We start from the raw sequence: 23,956 nt of genomic DNA on the forward strand, positions 1-23,956 counted from the left end.
CCATTGTACAGCAGCTTTTCCTTGTCATGATCCTTGATGGAAAGACTGGGGCATCACAGGGAAGTTGTTCATCCCTCCCTAAGACAGATCCAAAGTAGGGAGCACAATAGAAACATACCCAATGTTCAGATGGAGGACATTATATCAGATATGGTGAACTGATCCCTGCCACTCAAACACCAAATATACATATGGAAAGAAAATATATACAAGAAAAGCCAAGATTAGGTGAGTAAATTTGCATATCTTCCCCATAGTTATCAGAGTACACACCCAGAGAGAATAAAATCACCAGAGACTTCAGCACATGGATTTTCTCTCAATGCACAGTTTGTTTGCTTTGCAGTTTATGAAACAAGGTTAGAAAGAGACTCACAGGTTGATTGATCTTGATAAGATGACAGACACTGTGAGGAGGATGCACCCACAGGGACCAATTTCAAACTGAAAAAGAAAAGGGCTGCTTTTATTTTGTTGGTTGTTTTATTTTTTTGCCTAATGCTAAAGAAATGCAAATGGAACTGAAAGCAGAAAGAAATGTTTTCATTTACAGTGAAACTGAATTTGTTGCTGTGTTTTTTAAAATGCAAAACATATCCATGGAGTGTTTGAAACACTGCTCAGAAGGCAGCATGTGATATGACAGACACAGGAATTCTGGCAGCTGAACCATAACAGGTTTGAGATCTCTATACACATTACCTGGTGAATATTCTGCTGAAGAAATACAATCAAGTCTTCATATCTCGTGGCACTGTGTAGTATTAGCTGGGAAGAAATATAAGAAGAAAAAAAAAGTAATTGAAACAATACAAAGACATTTATATAAACTGAAAGCTGAAATAAAGTAGCCAAAACTGGAAAGAGTTGAACTAACAAAATGGAATAAAGATCTAATAAAATCTATCTCTTACTGTTGTTACTCAGCATAATATTGTATCTTAACACTTCATATACTCTGAATTTTTAAATACTGCTTCTGGTTTGTTGAACAGGCTTTTGGATTAAAATTAGGCACTGTTTAAAGATAATTCCAGAATGGAGGAATACTGAAGCCTTGGAAAACACAGAATGGGGCAAGTAGCTCAGGAGTTGGTCCATATGTGGTGAGGCATCTACAGCAGGTTCATAGCAGAGCACTCACCATATTCACAGGATCCTCCCATGAATGTTCCCAGTTAATGTGAAATGCAGAAGAGCTCACAGATCCAGGCCCTGACTTCAATATTCTTTGCCTAGTTTTTCCATCTCCAGATTCTGACACATCCCTTCAGTAACATTTCCTCAAACCACTGAAGCCTGGCTGATGGCACCACTGCTTGCAAAGCCATCTGAGAGCTTCACATGGAAACAGGGCATAACTGCAAAGTATTTTGCCATTTAGAGCTTCTGGAGGGAACAAAACAGCAAAGAACTTCGTGTGAAACAAGAAGAAAATAGTGTATTTTTATTCTTATAGCCACGGTGGTCAATTTGGGAGGATCCATGTTCATTTTTAGTGCATATCATTAAAAGTAGGTGCAGTTTATAAGCTTGGAATGTAGATGGAGCAAAAAGGACTCCAGAGAGCCCAGTTGTCCACAGACACTGGGACAGCTCAGAGCCAGACTACAGGATTTTGTTATTTCCTACTGGTCTTTGGAACCAAAACTAACCAACTTGACATAAAAGGTTTTAAAACATTAAGAAAGCCATGGAAATCAGATTCATTGCACCAAAAGAGGAAAAGCTAGAAAGAGGATAGATGGAGAATGTGAGTTCCACAGAGCTTACAGTTTCCAAGATCCCATCTGCCTTGTATTTTCCTATGGGAGTGAACTGCTGTCTTCCTGATGGCCTAAGGGGGATATTCAGACAAAGCTCATGTTAAAAGGAAGAAAATGGCATTAAAGAGAAATCAACATGTTATATGAACTGAATGATGACCCATGCACTACTATTTGTAATCACTTTCATATTACATATTACATATTAAACTTCTATCAATGAAGCAAGAACTTTATCTGTGCTGTGCTCTCTATTTCATATGAATTAAAAGCTTCTCCACGCAGAAACAGGATAAATATAAGTTTAAGATGTTAATGACAGTTTTTATTGAAAGGTAATATCAAAGCAATGACATTCAAACAAGAAGATATATAAAATGTCATCACAGAGGAAGCAGTTTTGAGATGTAAAATACACAAAATACAATTTGAAATGTCTTTAAATTTGCTGCTTCTATTTCAGGTTTTAGGATTTCTGTGTCCCAAAGTCTACTTGTTTTGGTTTCTTTTTTCAGTTACCCATGTTCATCTAATAAAAGAAAGGACCTATTCTCACACAACTTGGCTCACTTAGAAACATCCTGCAGGATCCACTACAGCCAAAACTGGGGATCTAAAAGTTGGATGTTCTGTGTACAAACAGCCTAATTGAACAGCACAAACTAAGTAGCTAGTAGGCAAATAGAGCAAAAGGAACTTAATTCCAGCCATAATAAAATATCCTGGAGTAATAAAATATACTGGAGTAAAATGCTGCATCTGGAAAAATAACTCTTGGTGAAGATCAGGATCTTTTACAGCAGTTCCCAAGAACTTTGTGTATTCTGCCCCAGCAGAAACTACATTTTTGATTTATCCCTAAAGCATTTTAGGTGGCATAAATACAGCTTACAGTAGATCATGCACATTCTGGAGCAGAAACAGGAGCTCTGCAGAGGAACCAGAACTACTCACAGTGCCACGATGGCTTTCTCATGGCCCCCCGCACGCCACAGGATGTCAGCGATGGCCATGGTGAGGCACCTGCTCCTGTGAACCTCAGAGGGCTGGAGGCAACTGCAGCCAGCAAATAAAACACAGAGACAAATTTCAGACTGATTCACAGCAGCTTTGTAGCTTAGCAGGATAAAAGCATTTTTAGCCATTCTTAAGGGCTGTAATGCCTAATAACAAGCCCTAAGTTGGTTCGGAAAAATCATCATTTAGGTAAGTCAGTTCCTTCTATAGTCCAAAAAGAGACAACTTGGATGGCCAGAAATTCTGTGGGTTGAAGAGGGAGCTGGTATTGCCACTGAGGACTAGAATCATAGAATCATTTGGGTTGGAAGAGACCTCTGAGATCATCAAGTCCAACCCTTAATCCAACCCCACTTTGATTACCAGATCATGGCACTCAGTGCCATGTCCAGTCTCACCTTAAAACCCTCAGGGTTGGAGAATCCACCCCCTCCCTGGGCAGCCCATTCCAATACCTGACCACTCTCTCTGTAAAGAACTTCTTCCTGACATCCAACCTAAACCTCCCCTGGCAGAGCTTAAGCCCCTGCCCTCTTGTCCTACTGTTGGTTGCCTGAGAGAAGAGACCAATCCCTACCTGGTTACAACATCCTTTCAGGTAGTTGTAGAGAGTGATGAGGTGTCCCCTGAGCCTCCTCTGCCTGGTATAAAGGTGCAGATGAACATGACTTTTCTTTGAGGATTAAGCACCTGAATGAGATGCCACAAGAGCCTCACTATGCACTTCCTATCAAGACTTCTCAACACCTGAACAGCATCTCCCCAAAGAGTGAGATGCAATGGAAGTCAGCACTGGAATAGAGGCTTTTTGGAACCATTCTCAGAGGTGAACCTCCTTAAGTCTCATTTCAGGCCTTTAAGAAGGTACCTTGGATATTACTGACAGTAATCAGATCCAGTGCATAGAGCTCAACTTGCTCTTTAGATTATTGTGAAACGAACTGGGCACAGTGGGTGGGTCTCTGCTGAAATCAGAAGCAAACCAGACAGCTGAAGGAAGTCAACTCACCAAGGTCAAGTGTTAACAGCTGTGTGTGGAATTTTGGGGGACCTGGGAGAGCCCATGGTGCTCACAGTGATGATTACACTGCTACTGTGGGTACCATGGAAACTTCAGCCTTCCTGACCTTGTCTGTATGTCCTACAACAATCCCCCAGTCATACAGGTGAATTTAAGAGATGAAATGCACAATCTCCACTTCTAGGAGATTAATACTGAATATGGTGTCTGATTTATAGCAAGTGATTAAAATAAAGCTATTATTATCATGAAAAGCAATGCACAGGAATCAAGAGAAGATGAAGTAAGTTCTGAACAACAACAGGAACTGATTATGCACAGATCTATAATCACACCCTGAAAACTAATCTTCTAAAAGAAAGAGATGTTCTTTCAGAATACATAATTGATTGAACAAAAAGAACAGGTAAATGTACTTCAGGGAACAATAATGCATTGGCAAATAATGGACTAGAGAAGCTACTTCAACTTTAAATCTTTAACAAAACTGCTTTGATATTCTCTAGCAGGATTGTTTTATGTTTTAAATACGATTTTCAGTTTCTGAAGGCTTTCACAATGAATTTCTTTCTGAAATTTTTATTTCTTAACTCTTTCAAATAAATCTACAACATAATGTTATTACCTACTACTAAACTTGCTGTAAAGTACCATCTGCAATAAACACCAGGCTGGCAGTTTTTTTAATAAGGTTTTCTCCAAAGTGGTGACCTAAAACATTACAGTAACTGACCCAGAATTGGTCTGTGGAGCATCCCTGCTTCTAAAACATTTTCTGTTAGATGCCTGGCTTGGAACTTACCCAATGGTGTGCAAAACCATGGAATGTTTACAGCAGTTTATTGATCCCAAACATGTAAGAAACACTGTCAGTGCATGTCATGGAAACTCTCTTTTGTGAAGTCTTCTAATACCTCCTGTTATTCCAACTTCCAAGATGTGAATGGAGAAATAAAGGACCAGGAGAACTAAAAAGTCCCATAACAGAAAACTGGCAGATTCAAGAATAAAACCCAATACTCATGAGGCTGAAAAAGTGGCTAAGAGATCCATACCCCTGGAAAGAACAAAACTGGAGTTTTCTCCAGTGGCTTCAAGAATGGCAGTCTTTGAAACTCAGATATTATCAGTGTTACCAGCATGGGAGATGATGTCAAAACTTGTTCCCAGCGTTTGAGTAAAAGATCTAATAATTCAAAAGACTAAACAAGAAACACCAAACATCAAAAAATTAAACAGACTTTCAAGTTCAATGTCTGCCTCGAATATAATGTTCATTTAGAGAATGTTTCCCTCTCTGAAGGATGTGAGATATGAGAAATAATTGGTGAGAGTTTTCAAGCAAAAAAATATAATCACGACCTTCTCTTATCTCTGCCTGTGTTCTATTAAAGACACAAATTTATGGGAAGAACAGCAACTAATTTATGTGTCTGAGAGAGGTAGCAGAGGAAGAAGGAGACATGATAATTATTACATGAACGTCAAAGGAGCCTGAAGTCAAACACTTGCTGTGAAGTGGTTGATAATTTTAAAATCCAGGTTAGAATTAGACAGAAATATTAATCCTCTCATTTCTCACTCTGAGACTTCCCTTTCTTTCTCCCAGACTAAGAGTTTCTGCCCATGGCAAAAACATCATAAGAAAAGTTTGTTTATCTCAGGAATAAAAACAAATCTTCTAAAACCATGTGGATAATAGAAGGGGAAAATTAGGAGAGGCAAATACAGCCAAGTAAACAGGATAGGTTGGAGCTGGCATGAGTTGGGACACACAGTTTAAACAACCTGGCCCCAATCCATCTATTTGGGTGCCACATAATTTTATGACATTTATGATCACTGAACCATGCTGAAAGAGGAGAATTAACATCTCTATTTTTACTAAGGATGACCTGAGACACAAAGGGACCAAGGAGCAGATGATCAAAGGCTGTCCTCCAAGCTGAAACAAATTCTTGGGTTTCACAACCAGAAATAATTCTTCTGTGGAGATTCCTGGCCGTAAAATCTAAATATGTACTGAGGTTCTTGCAAGGAAGTTTTTGCTTTATGTAGACAGGAGCTTCATTCTGCCTTGAAAAGCCTCATTATAATCTGAATTAGAATGCTACAGCTTTGCTAGATAATTTTTGCCCTTTTAAGAAGTGTGCTTTAAGTGACTTCAAGGAACAGGCAATTTTCAAGTGATGAATTCACAGCATCTTGTTTATTTGCCTCTTGTCTGGGGGTCCACAGGCAGTCAGTGCCAATAATAACAACCAATAGTAGCAGTAACAGTAAAATTCCAGGTTTGTATTTAGATTCTAAGTATGGGTTTCCACATTTCTAATGGTTTATCAGGACTGTGCACCCTGAGCACCCTGAACCTGGATCCCCTGGGCCTGGGGATCCTCTGATTGTCTTCTTTGTCTGAGGATAAAGAATGATGTTCTACAGGCACCTGCTTCTTTCCATCATTAGGGAGAAGAAAAACAGACCCAAAAATAAATTTACATTAAGTGTAACTCACACAAAACTGAGGAAAATCAACTCTCACTTTCTAAACAGTCTTAAGCAGAAAAATGGATATTCAAGGCCAAAATTTAATACAAGATGAATACTTTTATATTGTAAGGTAATGAAGTTCAAGGAAGATCTCAGCATGAAAGCTTCTCTTCTGACTAAATTGAGGTCAGGCTAATTGAGGTCACAAATAACACAAGGTGGTGGCAGCACAAAGCAGTAAAATAAGTTGCCCCTATTTAACATTCTGTTCATATAAAGCACAGGGAAGCTTTGTGGAAATTTTCTTTTGTGATGGGCTTAATTTCTTATTGAAAACAGAAGGAAAATACATGAAATCTGGTAATAAAGTGATTTTTTGAGGCACTATTTTCCAGTCATTCATTGAGTAAACCCAGCTCCTTTAGCAAAGTGACAAGTACATTGAAATTATAAGCAATTTTCTGGACACTTCCAACACTGAACAACATTCCTTCAAAAAAAGTAGAAAAAACACACACAGAATTTGAATTTAAATTCAAATTCTATTAAGGAGTTTAAATGTGAAAAATCAAACACAGTAGCAAGAAAAAGAATTATAGCTATAACTTTAATTTTTCACCCCCACTGAGACTCTTAGTGTTGAAAACTGGTTGAATTTCCTGATCTTTCAAACCTAGATTACTTTTATTTGAAATCAAACCTCCATGGGACACCAAGGTTAAATAATTTTCATTGGCCTCAACTCAAGCTGTTGGGGTTTTGTAGAGGTTCTTGAGTTAATTACAAGCAAGAAATTATGTAAATAAGACACCAACCTCTAAATTCCTACAGCTGAAAGGGAAGTAAATACAAGTAAATCAGATGCTACTTTGTTCCTCTCTCAGAGACAAGAAGTTCAATAAGTTCAAACCCAACAGGCTCCTGAGTGGCTGCAGCAGAGGAATATATTTTATTTTACTTCTGTGTGGCAAATATTTCTGCTGTCAGCCACTGACTTACCGAGTGTCTCTGTTCCGGTTACTGTCTGCAAAGATGAGCTGCTGCAGGACACAGGCTTGGACTGCAGCCAGAACTCCACATGGGCCACCCTGGGGGAATGAGGGGACACTCCATGAGCACAGCAATTCTCAGATGGGCAAAACTTCTGCAAGCCCTGGCTAAAGCCATTCCTTCACCTCTCTCTTTCCATCCAGCACTTCACTCTGTGATTATGCAAACAAATTAAAGATCTCCTGATCCCTTCTGAGCCACAGTCTAAGCTCCAGAGAGAAATCACACCTGAGTGTTTTCAAAGAGTGAAAACAAGGCTTGCTCTTGTAGCTCCTCTCAGCACTGTCTCCCTTTGAGTTCTGTCAGAGACTGAAATGGTTAATGGCTTAAACATTGTAAGATCACCAAAGACTTCTTGTCCACTGTAGCAGACTGAAAAGAACCAGCAAAGCCCACCCCACACTGAATATGCCTACTGGGAGAGGACCTTCAGATCAGCAAGTGGGTACCACTGTCCAGCTACCCCAGGTGCAGGAGGGTGTTCACACCTGAAGCTACAGACTGGATTTCCAGAGAAGGGAAGAGGCTGCTAAGAGGCAAATCCTGTGAGATGGGATAATCCTTCTTATCATGCCCATGCCCTCCCTTACATGACAACTCTGCTGTAACAATTCCTCTGGGGAACCTCAAAGACATTTTTCATCTGGCCTGGGCTGTTCATCTCAAAGGCTGGACCGTGGCTGAGGTGTCAGAGACTCGTCATGTGTCCCATGACATCATCCATTGGAAAACTCCCAGCCCCAGGGGGATACAACGTGCTCCCACCTGAGCTTGAAGTGCATAATAACTTATGAAGTCTTTGAGTTTTAGGGGGTCTTCCCCCAGCCCCAGTGGATCAAGACCATCACCTCAATAGAACAGTGACCACCCCTTCAACCAACAGACGTGGAAGATGCAACTACCAAGTGTCACTGTTGGATCCAGTGGGTGGTGCCTACATATGTATCTTAGGGCATTTATCCTTTCTCTTCTCTTTCCTTATACATTTCCTTAAGTGTTATTTTATGCTTTAATATTGCTGTAATACTATAGATGATAACACCCAAAATGTCAATATACCCATTTACCTTTGAAACAAAATTGTTCTGAAATAAACCCTACATATATATTGTTACAGACACTGATTAGTCAGTGTCCTTTCACTCTAATCCACCCCAAGGGATTTATTAACCAGAACCCTCTGGAGTAGGTTGCAATAAATTCTCACTTGCATCACTAGACAAAGATTTCAGTTTTCAGTACAGCCCTCTGCACCAGGCAGATCTTCCACTGGGGAAGAGAAAGAAAACCAAGGAAGTTGGAACCTTTCAAATTATTAATGTTGTGGGGGAAAAAAAAATCACAATACCAAGAAATGTCGTATTAACTTTACACCTTATGGGAAATAGGTTTATAGCTGGATTGGGCTATGAGGATGATGAAGGACCTTGAGGGGAAGTGTGTGAGGAGTGTGTGAGGAGTGGGTGAGGGTACTTGGTGTGTTCAGCTGAAGAGACTGAGGGGAGACCTCACTGCAGGTACAACTTCCTCGGGAGCAGCAGGCACTGATCTCTGCTCTGTGGGCACCAGGGACAGCACCCAGGGAATGGCAGGAAGCTGTGCCAGGGCTGGGTTAGGTTGGATCTCATGAAAAGGTTCTTCATCCAGAGGGTGGTGGGCACTGAACAGGCTCCCCAGGGCAGTGGGCACAGCACCAAGGCTGACAGAGCTCAAGGAGCATTTGGATGATCCCCTCAGGCACATGGTGTGACTCCTGGAGATGCTCCTGTGCAGTGTCAGGAGTTGGACTTGATGATCCTCGTGGGTCCCTTCCAGCTCAGGATATTCTATGATTCTGTGACTGAAAGCCTCTGGGATAGGGCAGCAATGTATTTCCTTCTCCTTGCTTATTCCCTGCCCTCCAAACCATCCAACCCCACTGCATGACCCACACCTGCTCCTATGGATTAACTGTGCCAGAGACAGCAGCAAAAGCTGTTCTGAGAAGCAAATGGTGCATCCTCTTCTTGTCTAGGAAACTTCACCTGGCACAACTCTCATCCCCTGTCACTCAGTTGCCTTGTATCACATTATTTACTCCAGGAGTTTGCTGAGCAGACAGAGAAAAGCCATCACTCCTCTGGAACATCTACACATGAATGGAGCAGCCTATGCAGGACACAAGATTAACATCACAGATAAAACTGTGCCATCCACCAAACTCCTCTCAAAACCCTGGAGAAGAATGAAAAGGGCAGCCAGCACTGCTCTCTTTACACAGCAGTGGGATTAAAGGGATCAGTTTATTTCTCAGGTTGGCCTAAGCATCAAACCCAAGGGAATGGGACCTGCAGGTACTTGCAGTATGGACAGTATGGAATATAGAAAACAAAGGTCCTGGAATTAGAAAGTTGCTTAGATATTGCTACTGTCTAATTTCTCATGTATATTATACACACACTACCTCTTTGTAATTAGTTACACAACTAATGGGTGAATTATCTGAAAAACTTTAAGGAAAAAAGCAAGGTTTATTTGAGTCCCTCAGAGAAAGCCTCTCAGTCAAAAAAGGAGTTATAGGATCTATTCTAAAAATCTTCTTATAGCACCACAAAAACTTAATGCAAGAGAGAACCAACCTATTGTTCAGCAGAAATGAATTTTGGAAATGAGGAGGAATAAATTAATGAGCTGAAACAGACACATCTAAGCAAAACACTTTCCCTGTCATGGAATTTATGGTAGGGAATTTAATGGTCAGTGAGTTGCTGGAAGTGATGAGACATCCTTTCTCCAGCAGCAGGGTCTGGAAGCACCAAAGTAACATTTGTTGTGGGCCAGTGAACACCAATGCCACAGCTCCTCTTGGAGTATTAAATTAACATTTAATATCTCATTTTTCCACTAGGTTTTATAAGACAAGCAGCTTTCTTCTGAGATCATCAGCCTAATGAAATATTTAACTAGATGATGTAAGTTAATTAAACACCTTAGTGACATGTTTATTAGCCATTGTCTTTGCCTCAAAGCCTCTCTTCCTCTCATTTCTGTACAATGTTCTGCTTCTCTGAGGCCAGATAAAGATTTTCTGCATCAGCACAGGAGCTTGATGAGTGTTTTCTAAAGAGCAGTCTACTCCTTCCCTGGTCTTTACTGAACTCCTCAGATCATTGCTCCTAAAAACAATGTGTGTGGATACCCCAGAGGCACATGGACAGAGTCACAGGGAGGACAAAAACACATTAAGTTGGGCTGAGGAGGATCCACTTTTACAAGGGACCTGTTTGATTTTGGAGGGAGCTCCAGGGGAGCTGTGCCCCAACCAGGAGATCAGGCTGAGCAAACCCAGAGCACAAAGTGGGGCTGAAGCACTGCAGACTCTGTAGTGTAGGAGTCAGAAGTCCAGAAAGGGATGACAAGACAGACACCAGGTAAGCAAATTTCCCACTGAATGCCCTGACCAGAGAGATCTTTGCCAGCACCAAAAATTTCTATGGCTTGGGGACATGCTTTCCTGTCATGGCATGGTGGTTTCACCACAGGGACCTCCTGGGATTTCAGATCTGTCCACCTGGTAGGTGATGGCAGGGAATTGATGGAACCCTTGGTTTAGGGCAGAGCTGGCATCTTGTGGCTGCAGGCCAGAACTGCAGAGCCAAGGCAGTCCCAGTGACACTGCAAGGGTGTTTGTTCCCTTTTATTTTAGGAATGAGGCTCAATATTTGACCTCCATACCTTTAGGAGGCAAAAATCTCCTTGAGACTTCAGTAGGAAATTCTCACTATGTCTCATTTTGGGACAGATCAAGCTCCATCTTAAATTTATTAAACATTGCCCCCACATACCATTCTTCTCTTAAACTCCACGCTTGATTTAGGCTCTTTTATTCTTTTTCCACCACTGGCTTTCAGCTGCAGCAGTGGCTTGTCTTGCTCCCTGTGAATAATCCCCCAGCACACACACACATATACACATTTTCTGCAGCCACTTCAAGTTCCCTCAGAAACACTCTGTCCATCTCAAGCCTCCTACCAAGACTTGCCAGGGTGACATAATCCAGTGGTACGAAGAGAAATTAAAGAGAAGAGCCTTCAGAAGACTTATGTTTTCACTCCTGAAAGACACAGCCTTTTCAAACTCAGTGTAAAAAGCAGAGATCACTGTGAGGAAGTCATTTTACTGTACCTTTTTCTGCACAATGCCATATTTTAACTGTGGCATATTGTTAAATGTAAAACTCTGGATTTTCCATTCTTCACTGAAGCAACCAAGACTGGAGCCAAACAAAAGGTTCTTTAATTCCTATAAAAGAAAGGAAAAAGTTATCATTTTAAAAACCAATCCAAAACATGGGTACTTTTTCTTGCAGTAATTTGTAGAAAAGAAAGGAGGAGTGTGGAAGGGTAATGACTAACTCCTTATAACCACCCTCCTCTGTTTTATCCATACTGTAAATAGCAACACTCCAGTGAAAAGGAGCAACATTTTCCTTTTCCTGCTATATTCCTTCCACTGACAATGCCTTGAGCTGCTCAGCATTGGAAAATATTTATGTATAACGTCTGGGGCACAGTTTCCCATGAAAGCATCACAGAATATTCCCTGAAATTTCACAGCTGGGAGAGCAATGCCTATTAATGGTTACATTAGGGAGAGAAGGACCCTGTGGGACAGGGAAAGCTGTTTTGCCTGTCAGAGTTGCTGTAATTCAATGTTTGGTTGCTCTATGGCACATCAGCACATGCCAAATTCAGACCTTGGCCCTGAACAACTGCAGACCACAACTTTTCAGCAACAGCTAAACTGAATAAATTGTATTCATGCTACTGAGTAAATAGAATTAGTAGTTACTTCAACATCATTGGTTTAGAATAAAGTTGGAAGACATCTTCATTTTTTCCTCTGTCTGAATGAGAAGGAAAATATTAAAAGTATTTAATAGTTCCATCTCTGCTCAAAATTGGGAAGATAAGGAGGGGAGAAAGAGTAAGAGGGGAGTAATAAACTTGTTCTGAGCCACTGTCAATTGAAAGGACTGGAGAACAAGCACATGAATAACTGACTAGAGGCATGAAGAAAATAATACAAGTTTTGTTAATTAAAGCTATTATCTCTGGTTCAGGTGGGCTGCTGCGTCCTGGCCTGCTCTTCTGGCCTTTTTCTGTATTTTGGATAGGAATCCCTATAATATTTTGTCCCCTGAATAGCACATAAGGAGCATACTCAGCAATATTCAATCACACATAAACATACAACACAGTTACCCACTGCAGCTTTGGGCAACTCAACCCAAATCACATCCTCACACATCTATGTGCATTTACCACCATAATTAGCCTTACTTTTGCAAGGGAAATATCAATTGCCTTGGATACTATTTGAAGCATATACAGTGTTGAAAGGTCTGGGTTCTTATTAACTTCCCCAGTTGGTTCTTCATCCTCAACATTGACTGAAAGAAAAGAAAATGATACAATGAGTTGGATGAAAAAAATTGCTTCCCTCAACACAGTCAGTGCCAGGAGGCCACCAAAAAGAAAATTAACACACTCTCATCCATCTTTATAAAAAGAAAAATACAGTTTCAGCCAGAAAGGACAGATAAAAATACATGAGCCAGCCTTTGTTTTGGTTACTTAATGATTTCTTTACACACCCTTACCCAAAAGTTAATGGTAAATGCAATTACAGTTACAGAACAAGCAACTTGTACTTGGTCACAGCTGCTCTGAAGAATATGATGGCAAAAGCCAAACTGAAACTTAACTTACCTAATTCTAGGACATCTTTCACCTGGTCTTCTTTATAGCCCATGGATGTTGGAGACTTCCTACAGGAAAGTAAAGCAAAAAATGAATGATGGAATATTCACATTTAATGAGAAATGGTCTCTGAGCAGAACTTTTTCCAGTGGAAGAAAGAACTTCAGGAGTCCATGGGGAAGAACAGCCAGCACAGAGCAAACTCTGTATCTGATTTGGGATTTCAGTCCTCTTTCAGTTCATTTGTGTGATTCAAAGGATCAGGTCTTAAATAAAATTCATATCCCTGACAGGGCTCAGGATGAGATTTAAGTTAGTCACTAAATTTCTAAAAAAATCCAATTAATAAAAGTGGAACACGTGTTAGACTGGCTTCCTTTACCAGGGTAATTTTTTAATCCAATAATAAGTAGCAGTTCTTCAACTGCTCTTGTGATTTAATTGTATATTACATAACTAACAGGTTAAAATCCCTATGTATAACTGCTAAAAGGACTAAGCATTAAAACTTGGCTGTGAAGTCAGAACTGAAATAGAATGTTAGATTTTTAGAGATGAGATGGGCTTATTCTTCCTGCTGAATTCATACCAAAATTAAATCAGAATCAAGGAAAAGTTTCAAATAACTATTTTTAAAAATGGCCTTTTTGGCCTTTTATTCCTAAAGGCAATACTCCATCATTGGCCTCTGCTCTGGAAAAAAGGTATTGCACTGACAGTCTTTTCATAAAGGATGGAATCATTTCCTCAGCAACATTCTTTGTATGCACAATAATATTACAGTAACAACTGCTGTCATATCACATATTTTCCATTAACTTAATTTCCTTTGCAGTGAATGAAAGAGTAATAAAACCAGAACACAGACACACCACACTCAGGATTTGCCCAGTTTAAAAGCATTTTGGCACCTTTCTCGCTGATAGTATTTGATATTACAAGAACAGAAACAATTCTCTTTTTATCTATAAATAAGTTAAAGGTTTTATGTAGTAACATGTGGGTGGCCCTAATTCAGGAAAGAGAGAATGGAAGTGAATCACCAAGTTCTGGAGACTTGAGGTAAAAATAAATAGGGTGCCCAGGAGGTCAATATTTATGAGAGGACTGAGGGCAAATTTGTATGTGGCATAAGTAGCACTGAGCTCCCATGAACACAACAGCACTTATAATGTGATACAGAGTTTACAGAGTTGACTGTTGTATATTTTTATAACACAATCAGATCTTCTCTTGCTGTTTGCTAACACTGAATTTCAGCTGAGATCTCTTTTTGCTGGGTACTTGCCAGTATTTTCATCTCTCCAGGGCAGGAAAGAGTCTCAACGACACTAAATTTGCCAATTGAATGTTTTTCAGCCAAGTTTTGTCACTTAACTGCAGCCAGGCACAACCAAAAGACTCATTTTTGTTTGGTCTGATGTTGTACACTATTCTCTCTTCTTTACTAGGGAATTATGTGGTTCTTCCAAGGTCAAACCATTTTGATTTAGCTTTGCAAGAGTTCTGAACACCTTTCAAGGCCAGGCTGGATGGGGTTGGGAGCAACCTGGTCCAGTGGAAAGTGTCCCTGATGGTGTTTTAGGTCCCTTCCAACCCAACCCATGCTGTGCTTCTGAGTCTGAGCCTTAATGCAGCACTGCAGGTTACAGCTCCCTCTCTGGCCTCAGTTTCTGCTTGTTTGGGTATCCTGCAGATCCTGTACCACATCTATGTGCTTTATTAGATGTCCTGGACACCCCAGAGTCCCAGGTAGCACTTCATGCCTGTGTTTAGGCACACAGATTGCTCCCTACAGCAAACCAGCCCCCTTGATTCACTGCTGTCCCAAACACTTCTCCTGGGTAGTGTTCCATCTGAAAAGATGCATTAATGAAAACACAGCCAGCCCTGCTACAATCCACATATGGCACCAATTTTTTGTACCATTCCTGCTTTCTGGAAAGTCCAAAAGATGTTGGATCTACACCCATTCCAGGAAGAACCAAGCCCAGGGTGCAAAGTGCTTTGAATTTTCAAGGCTGGGAATTCCCACCAAGCTGAGGAAAGCTCTGACATCCAAGAATAATGTCGTGTCCTTTCTGGTTAAGTGGGGTATTTTTGCAGGTGTAGGTTCCCTCCTTAAGGAGAATTTGTGTTTCTCAAAACAGTCAGGACATTGATTGCAATTTCCATTTCAGCAGATGGTTACTGTGCCAGGAAAACTGACTGCACCCATAAAACCATACAGGGAGAACACTTAGGAAGGGGGAAGTCATCCATCATGGCAGCAAAATGGGACAGGAAGAAAATATGCTTCATTCTAAACATCCTATACAGCACTTTCTCTAAATATTTGAACATTCCTATCTGACCTTCATGAATTGCAGAAAATTCAATTTACACAGAGGGGCTGAACTCGCAGAGAAAGAGCTTCTTGGCACAATAATGCACATACATTCCACTCTTTCCTGTTTATACCAACACACACAAGAGGGCAAATAAACAAAGGGGCTTAAAAAATAAACACTGCACATCACTGGCTTTAAGGTGATTGTTGTGGTAAAATTTGTTTTCACTGCCCGACTCCAACAGCTTTTCTACTGGATGTACATCTCTTATGCCATATACAGACAGAGCCAATATTCTTCTTCATATAGTAAGATCTGGACAGAAGGTAAGAAAAAATTAACTTCTATTTCTATTTGCAAAAGGATAAAAAAGGCCATTCTATGTGGTGGAGCTTGTCACTGCTTTGGGGCACAATTATAAAAGCAGAATTATTAAAAGCAATTGTAAAGATGGAAAGGACATGAACACAATCAGTGCCAAGCAATATATTTCTATGGGAAAAGACCTTGCCATGAAGATTCAACATAAATTCTGCCATGGTTGCAAGTCTGGCTGGCAAAGGTAACAGAGGTCACACATTTAATTTCCCCAAATTTCCTCTTCAGTGAAGACCTGTATCTGATTTGATTTGCACATTAGCAGTTTGAAAAGCTAATTTGTGAAAATGTGGCTTATTGACAGATATGAAACAGGTAAATGAAAAACTTGTCATTCTAACAGAAAGAGATTTTCACACACAAATTTGAATTTCTCCTGCTGAATTTTATTAACTGTAGTGATATTTTAAAATATTTGCTGAGAAGGTTTGTATTTGAAAATGAAATTATTATAATCATAGGCTGAGCTACAAAATGGTTTAAAGTGCTGATGAATTGGGCTCACCTGAACCCTCTTCCATAGGCTATGAATGAATATTTATCTCCAGCTACAAAACCAGACCTACTGCAATAAAAGTCGAGTTTCTTTGTTCACACTGTTCTCTACCAAAGGTTCTGGGCTGGAACATCCCCACACTGGAACTTTCAAGGATCACAGTACCACTGGTGTGATCTGACAATTATGTTTAGCTGGTTGCCAGCAAAATAAACAAATATCAGTAAAATAAAGCAGGAAGATAAAATTCTATTAAATAAAAATACAAAGCAGCAAAGAGACACTGCATAAAGCACTGAGAAGGGTTTCCAGATTCCAACACTCAACCAATTCCCATCTGTGGAGGTGAATACATCTCCCTGCTCTGCTGGCCACACATAAAACACCCTCTTTACTTGGCTTTGGCCTTCAACTTTTAGGTCATTTATTTTTAAGGATGTGGAATATTTGTGGCCTTCCATTTCCTGTCAGAAACCTCAAAATTTTAACAGCCCAAACCACTGTAAGCAGCAAATAAAAAAGCTACTATCGAGTGTTAAATTGGAAGACAAAAGCTTACACTGAGAATGGAGTAGTTCTCACAAAAGGTGAATACAGAATCCAGCCTGGGGTGGGCAGATGTCATTGCAGGGAGAGATCTGACCTCCTGGTGAAAGAATCTCAGGAAGAGTAACAGAAAGGAGGACAAAAAGTCCTTGTGCTACCTGTAAACAACTGATTGTTTCTAAGGTTGGAAGGGACCTTAAAGATCATCCAGTTCCATTCCCTGACATGGGCAGGGACACCTTCCACTAGCCCAGGTTGCTCCAAGCCCTGTCCAACTTGGCTTTGAACACTTCTAGTGATGGGGCAGCCACAACTTCTCTGGGCAACCTGTGCCAGGGACTTACCACTCTCACAGGGAAGAGTTTCTTCCTAATATCCAATCTAAACCTACTCTATTTCAGCTTAAAGCCATTTCCTCTTGTCCTATCACTCCATGCCACTGTCAAAAGTCCATCTCCAGCTCTTTTGGAGCCCCTTTGCACACTGAAAGACCACAGTAAGTTCTCCCCAGACCCTTCTCTTCTCCAGGCTGAATAAACACAATTTTCTCAGCTTTTTCTCTTAGCAGAGAAGCTCCACAGCTCTAGTCATCTTCATGGACTCTTCTGGACTCGTTTCAACAGGTCCATGTCCTCCCTTCCTGTGCTGGGGACCCCAGAGCTGGATGCAGCAATCCAGGTGGAGTACTTGCTGCTTCCTACCACATTCCTTTTGGAGCTGGTGTGTAAGACACAGGGGAAGGAGATTGTGTGAAACTCTTCTATGGAAATAGGAGGCTGAATCTCTGTTCCTACTTTGCATTTGAGAAGATCCAAGGTCCCTCTACCTTTGCATGAACAATGCAAACCCTCACTTGACCAACTGCATTTTAGGCAATGGGCTGGACCATTCCAGATATACAACCTTTCCAAAAAAAAAAAAGAAATGATCCAGGAGCCATTTGTCATTTCCAGTAATTGCAAAGTGCTTCTTCCTATGGGGTGCTGGAAAAACACTAGAAGGGCAAACAGCAGCAGGGCAGATGTTGCGCCGCAGGCTGTGATGCCATAAAGCCTTTGGCACGGCACAAAAGGCACAATAGTTTACAACTCCTATTTTAGCTTCTTTTTTCCGGTCCAAGCATTATGTTATAAAAGGTGTTATGCAACTCCAGATACTTGAAGGTTTTCACTACTGAGTGATTTGGCAACTACAACCTCTGGCTCTTTTAGTACATGGGCTGGTTAAACCCACATTCCCCAAAGGTGGCCCCGTTTTGTTTGAGAGCCATTCTCTGGATTGCCAGTTGCAAGGGTCAAATAAAGACTTATTCCCTGGAGTAAGGGAGGCAAAATCCCTCCAAGAGGGTTTGAGTCCTTCTGGGAAGGTGTGAGTGCAACTGTACTTTGCCTGCTTCCTGCCCCCAGAGCCACACCCAGGCTCTGAGGAGAGCTTGAGATGATGCCACACACACAAAGCCTGGTGCTATGGACAGATCCCAAAGGTGGGAGGAAACAGGCAAAGGGAATTTACTCTCAGGCAGCTCCAACCCACATTCCTTTCCATCCTTTTATCTCAAACGCTGCACTCTGACTAAACTCCTGTTTCCTGGAAATGCCACCATTGCCCAACACATCCTCTTCCTCTTGTAGTGGGAAAAACTGAAATGATTCTTCGGATGTTGCTCACACACACTGGGAGTGGTGGCAGATCCTGGAATCACTTGGGGCTTTCAGGCTGGTTTTCAGCTGGGTCTGGTTTATAACAACTTGGCCATGTGAGCTCAGACCTCATCCCACAGAAAAGCCGGTCAAGGTGCTGAGAATTTTGGGAACTGCTCAACAACTTCCAGGACCAAAGCTCTGTTACCTCTCAAATTATCACCTATTATTTTAGACAAAGCCATCTCATCTGACACACCAATTTTGTATGTAGCACTGAAATATTAAGGCCAACCAGGCAAACAATGCAGAATTCACTACTCCTGGAAAACCTCCTTTCACACCAAAATGCAGAGTACAAGAGACTGGAGCCAACCACAACTGCTGGGTAAATAATGTACATTACACAACTTTGCTGGAACTATTTTTCCTTTGAGTTGGAAATCCAATTTTATTTTAAAAAAATAGTATTGAAACTGGAATGTTGATTAGTATTCCTTACAAAACATGACATTCATATATTAACCCTGAACAGGCACTGTATTTTCCTGTTTCAGTATGTCAGGATATATCATCAGTGCAGCCCAGAAACCTCCTGGATTGCTTGTGCTCTGCTTTGCTGCTTATGCTGACTGAGGGAACACCAAATCCTGCTCTGGGCTTGCTGAGGAACTCCTGGCCAGTGTCCTCTGCCAACGTTCTAGTGCAGACCAAAACAGCTTGTGGTGGGAATGATGAAGCACAAAAATGTGTGAGAGGATCTTTGCAGTTTTAGGCACTCAACCATCTCTAATTGACAGGTATTGGCTTGGTCCTCACACAGAAAATAAGCTCATTTACTCCTGTTAATAACAGAAAGCATGAATATTAATCCTTTAAGGACCATAACACTTTCAAAAAAAATATTTTGACAGTGTTATGGCCCTTATAGTATTTATATAACAATATTTTGAAAGTGTCAGGTACCTAGAAGAATACAAAAAAAATCCCAACCCTGATTATATTTTTAAAGGATTTAAAGGATTTCTTTGAAGAAGATTAGTATTTTTTTGTCCTGTAAGGATTTTCTATCTCCACAAAAAAAAGAGTTTTCAGGGACTTTTTTTTGAAACATATGAAAGAGAAAAAGCAGAATTTTCCATAACACAATGGGTTCACCTGCACTGAGAAGGAGTAAAAGGCTTTAGTTGCTCTCTGAAAGCATTTACTCCTTGTTGGTCTTAGAAACACAGGGAGTTGAAGGGAGGTACCCTTTCCATAGGAACACATATTGCCTTACCAGAAGATGAAAATGACTCATAATTGTCCTGTAAACACCATTTTTGAGTAATTGTCCCATCCCTGGAAGTGTCCAAGGCCAGGCTGGATGGGGCTTGGAACCACCTGGGCTAGAGGAAGGTGTCATGGCAGGAGCATGGAACGAGATGATCTTTAAGGTCCCTTCCAGTCCAAACTATCCTACAATTCCATAAAAACACACTAAAACACTGAGGAGATATTTTGCATTCAATATGCTTGAAATTGAAAGTAAGAATTTGGAGCAGTCTTTGAATACTTGGAGGAAATATAAAACAAATCAATAAAAGAAAAACAACAGCAAAAATTCAGAGCAGGAAAGACAAAAACAGAAGCAGACAATGAGAGCTTTAGACAACAAATGCCTAAAGGAACATGAAAAATATTTGGAATATTTTAACAGAAGTGAATATGTAGCAAGAAACAGAAACATCTGTCCAACATCAACTTTAGCTATGGATAATAGGGTAGAAAAAAGCAAATGCAAGGTGAATATAACAGAAAAAATCCTTATAATAAGCACTGCTAGAAACTGGAATATATTATCGGGGAGAAGAGTCACTTGAGCATTTAAAACTGGACTAGACAAAACCTGGAAAAAGTATTACAGCAAATATATATATAGTAATGATTAATCTGCCATAGAAAGAAATGACCTTAAAAGGTCTTTTCCATCTGTAAGTTCTAAGATTTTATAAAATATGAGTAATGTTCCACTAAGGAACTTGGCATCGATGGCAATTCCCTAACCCAGCCCTATTGGTGTTAGAATGCAGAGCAGTGCTAGAAAAAGGCTTATTACCAAACAGTGAGTGATATTTTGGGAATGGGAAGCACTAAATAGTGCCCAGCTAAGGTGAACTCAGTGGAGAGACTAATGCAGGAAGAGAAATCCTGGCTCTGAGCTCACTGGCACTTGCTTTCCTGGTGGTGGAGATGAAATGCATCAGAGATACTCAGGTTTTGGTTGGAAAAGGGACCTGGAGCCAAGCTACACAGTCATAAACCAGTCCCTGCTGCCTGAAATGGCCACCTGTACTGGCAGACAAACCACGAGCTCCCAGCCACTTTGCAGCCAAGGCTGAGGGCAAGGCTGAGGAGGGGATGGCAGATGCAACCAGAAGGACCAGGTAACAAGGGTGGCCATTCACAATGAAAGGATGAGTGGAGAAACAATTACCCTCCTTGCTCCTGAGACTGCATTACAGATCTCTGCCTTTGGACAGTGGGATGCCCTGCTGGGCCCTTTCGCTCACCAACGGCAGGGGAAAATTTGGGTTCTGATGTAACGATATTCCCAATTCTTTGTGCCTTTCTGACAGCCATTCCCTTTGAGTTTCTAAGAACTTGGCAAGAGATCCTTAACTTCAGATTCTGATTGCAAAGTCCTTTTGTTCCCTTGGGTCTCTGATTTCAGTTTTACACCTTTTTCTTCTTCCACTGCTCTGGTTCTAGTTTTGATGCTACTTGTCTTAAAACTGGGGAAGTTGGTTGACTTTATACCTGAAAACTAGAAGTTCAAGGAGCATAGTATGTTCTTCTTCTTAATTAGCAGAGGTAAAAGAGAGCTCTACAGACAATATTTGCCCATCTAACTCAGCCAAAGGTGGTTCCATCACACTGCAGAACTGCCTAGTCAGAACTCAGGGACCAGCTCAGGTTGACTCATTTAGAAACTATTCAGCTGAGATCTGGAGGGTTTCCACAGCACTTCCACACCTTGCACTGAGAGGATTAAGAGGTATGGGAAATTAGGAGAGCCTTTCAACTTCAGAGGCAACAACTGCAATAACTGAGACAAAAGAACTGTTTCTCAGTTGCTGTGTTTTTTCTTGTCTTCCCCCAGCTTTATTTGCTCAGGCTGTAAAACAGGGAAATCTTGACTTTCTAACACCATGTAGCCTTTCCAAATAACTCTTTATTAACCATGTTTTTTTCTGGAAAAGCAATAGAAAGTCTTTAATTCAGGGACAGGTATCAACTTCAACAGCTATTTAATTTTTATCAGTTCCTAAAGATCTTGAATTCCATTCCACTACCCCTTGTTCTTTATTCTGTGTGCTCAGGTTAGTGAGAAATACTCCCCCTCTGCAGAGGAGAATCACAGAAGGGTTTAGGTTGGAAGGGACCTCTGGAGATCACCTGGCCCAACTTCTGCTTAAGAGAGGGTTAACCCCTCCTGTGGATATGGAAGGTGGCAGACAACATTTCCTCACTGCCACTCAAGGCTCTGCCCAGGCTAAAAAACTCAGTAGAGCCTTTAAGTTTGCTGCCTTTGACCTGAGGATGTTCCCTCAACAGTGTCTCTCCCAAGTTCCTCTGGATCTTGAAGCTTAATAAAAAAATCAAAACTACAGATATGGCAGTTTTTAGTTGGAATCTTAGATCAGTCACTTGAATTGGGTACTTTCTTGAAAATCACAAAATTAAAAAAATAAAAGGAGTGAATCATCCACAATTTACTTGGCCTCACACACAACACTACAGAGAGGAACAGGGACTCAAAAAACCAGAGGAACAGTGAGAAATCCTCCTTTGAGGATGAACTCTAAAACAACAGCATCAAAATGACCCAGAAGGGGTTTCAAAAACTCCAGGGAAGTGGCACTGAGACACAAATGTCATTGTTAAGTTTAATAAAATCACTATGAAGGAGCATGGAGGAATTAATTACTGACATAATTCTATATACATTTGTGAATATTTTTGTATACCATTCCAATGTTCCAGCATTTAAGGGGTGGCTAAAAAGAAGATGGAGACTCCCTCCTTGCAAGGAGTCACACGGAAAAGATGAGGGGCCCTGGGTACAGATTCCTCCTGGGGATATTCCAATTGGGCACAAGAGGAAAAGTTTCCACAATGAGAGCAACCAGCCACTGGAACAATCTCCCCAGGGAAGTGCTGGATTCCCAAACACTGGACACTTTCAAGATTCAGCTGGACAGGGTGCTGGGTTGCCTTGTCTAGACAGTGCTGGTGCCAAAAGGTTGGACCAGATTATCCTTGAGGTCCCTCCCAGCCTGGTGTTCTGTGATTCTATGGACTGAGAAATTTAATTTGCTGCTGTTTGCTTACAGCTGAGGAGGAAGGTTTGCTGCCACCTATATATTGGCTTTCTTCCTGGATTAATTAAAACAATGTGATTCTAAAAAAGAAAAAAAAAACAGAATCTGGGTAAGTATTCAAACCCCACAGCATGGTATGCTTGGTTTATAAAGTAACTCCTCATGACATGGAAAATGTAATATAATCCTGGCATAAAGAACTATCACTGACCCAAAAGAACGAAAATTTCTGTCCCTCCTGTAATTATTTCTTTCCTTAAAACATGTGAGTTAAAATACTATGCATCTGCATTTCCCCAGGATATTTTGCATTCTTGCCCACTCAGTTACTAAGCATTTATTCAATAACATTCAGCTTGTCTCCTGAAGCAGGGCAGTGGTTTTACTTCAATTATTTTCTCCTATGTAGACACAGGATGCCTGCACCCTGTAGGCTACAACAGCAATTTCTGCATGTCAGAAAAGAGAATGAAAAAGAAAAGCAAGTGGCAGGAAAAATAAGATTTAACTTTAGTTTTTTACAGGAAACAAAACCAGAATTCAGATGCTGTGAATGCTGTGAAGGATTACCCAGCTGTGGTTAAACCTATAGAGATTTTCAGCTACTCATCTAAATATTTAGCATTTATGTCAGAGGTGTCAGGTAGCAGAAGATGGAAGAGGATCCAGACTGATATCTGCTTCCACCTTGTAATTTTTCATGCCTCAAAATGCTCAGACACTCTGGCCAAACCCTGAAAGGCTCTCAAGCTCTGCAGGATTTGGCTGAAGGGATAGAAAAGTCTTGTAAGGGCCAGGCCGTGTGTTGTCGATGTTCCTTTGGAGTGTCACTCCACTCCCTGCTCCTTCCACTTCACTTCAGGAGCACCAGCAACCCTGCTGCTTTCTGGGACTGTGTTCAGGAGCTCAGAGCTCAGCAGGAATTCCAATGTTCTGTGTTCTGCTGGCTTTAACTCAAACCATCTGGCAGCAATGTCCCAATATTCCTCTGGAAACGGATTACATGGACTTTGCTTAGGAAAGAGCTCCCTCTGCTGATCTCACTGAGACCAACCCAACCACCAGAAGGAAGGGAAGTATTTCAAACCAGCTCCTGCAGCAGTGGAGCTCAGCATCACAG

The 23,956-nt window shown here is 40.9% G+C and overlaps 1 protein-coding gene across 3 annotated transcripts in view; it reads right to left on the reverse strand.

Annotated features, from left to right (window-relative positions):
- MINDY4 (MINDY lysine 48 deubiquitinase 4) overlaps nucleotides 1–23,956 on the reverse strand; it is a 71,531-nt gene that overhangs the window by 39,155 nt on the left and 8,420 nt on the right. For all 3 annotated transcript variants that reach the window (XM_071560684.1, XM_071560683.1, XM_071560685.1), the window contains exons 6-13: nucleotides 13,092–13,150; nucleotides 12,663–12,772; nucleotides 11,506–11,622; nucleotides 7,291–7,379; nucleotides 2,721–2,822; nucleotides 1,774–1,837; nucleotides 703–768; nucleotides 377–444 (exon numbers count right to left, since the gene is read on the reverse strand). In XM_071560684.1, coding sequence (XP_071416785.1) covers nucleotides 377–444; nucleotides 703–768; nucleotides 1,774–1,837; nucleotides 2,721–2,822; nucleotides 7,291–7,379; nucleotides 11,506–11,622; nucleotides 12,663–12,772; nucleotides 13,092–13,150 — 675 coding nt within the window. The remainder of the gene's footprint in view (nucleotides 1–376; nucleotides 445–702; nucleotides 769–1,773; nucleotides 1,838–2,720; nucleotides 2,823–7,290; nucleotides 7,380–11,505; nucleotides 11,623–12,662; nucleotides 12,773–13,091; nucleotides 13,151–23,956) is intronic.

The sequence above is a fragment of the Pithys albifrons genome, chromosome 7 (assembly GCF_047495875.1).
Source record: "Pithys albifrons albifrons isolate INPA30051 chromosome 7, PitAlb_v1, whole genome shotgun sequence".
NCBI classification, from domain to species: domain Eukaryota; kingdom Metazoa; phylum Chordata; class Aves; order Passeriformes; family Thamnophilidae; genus Pithys; species Pithys albifrons.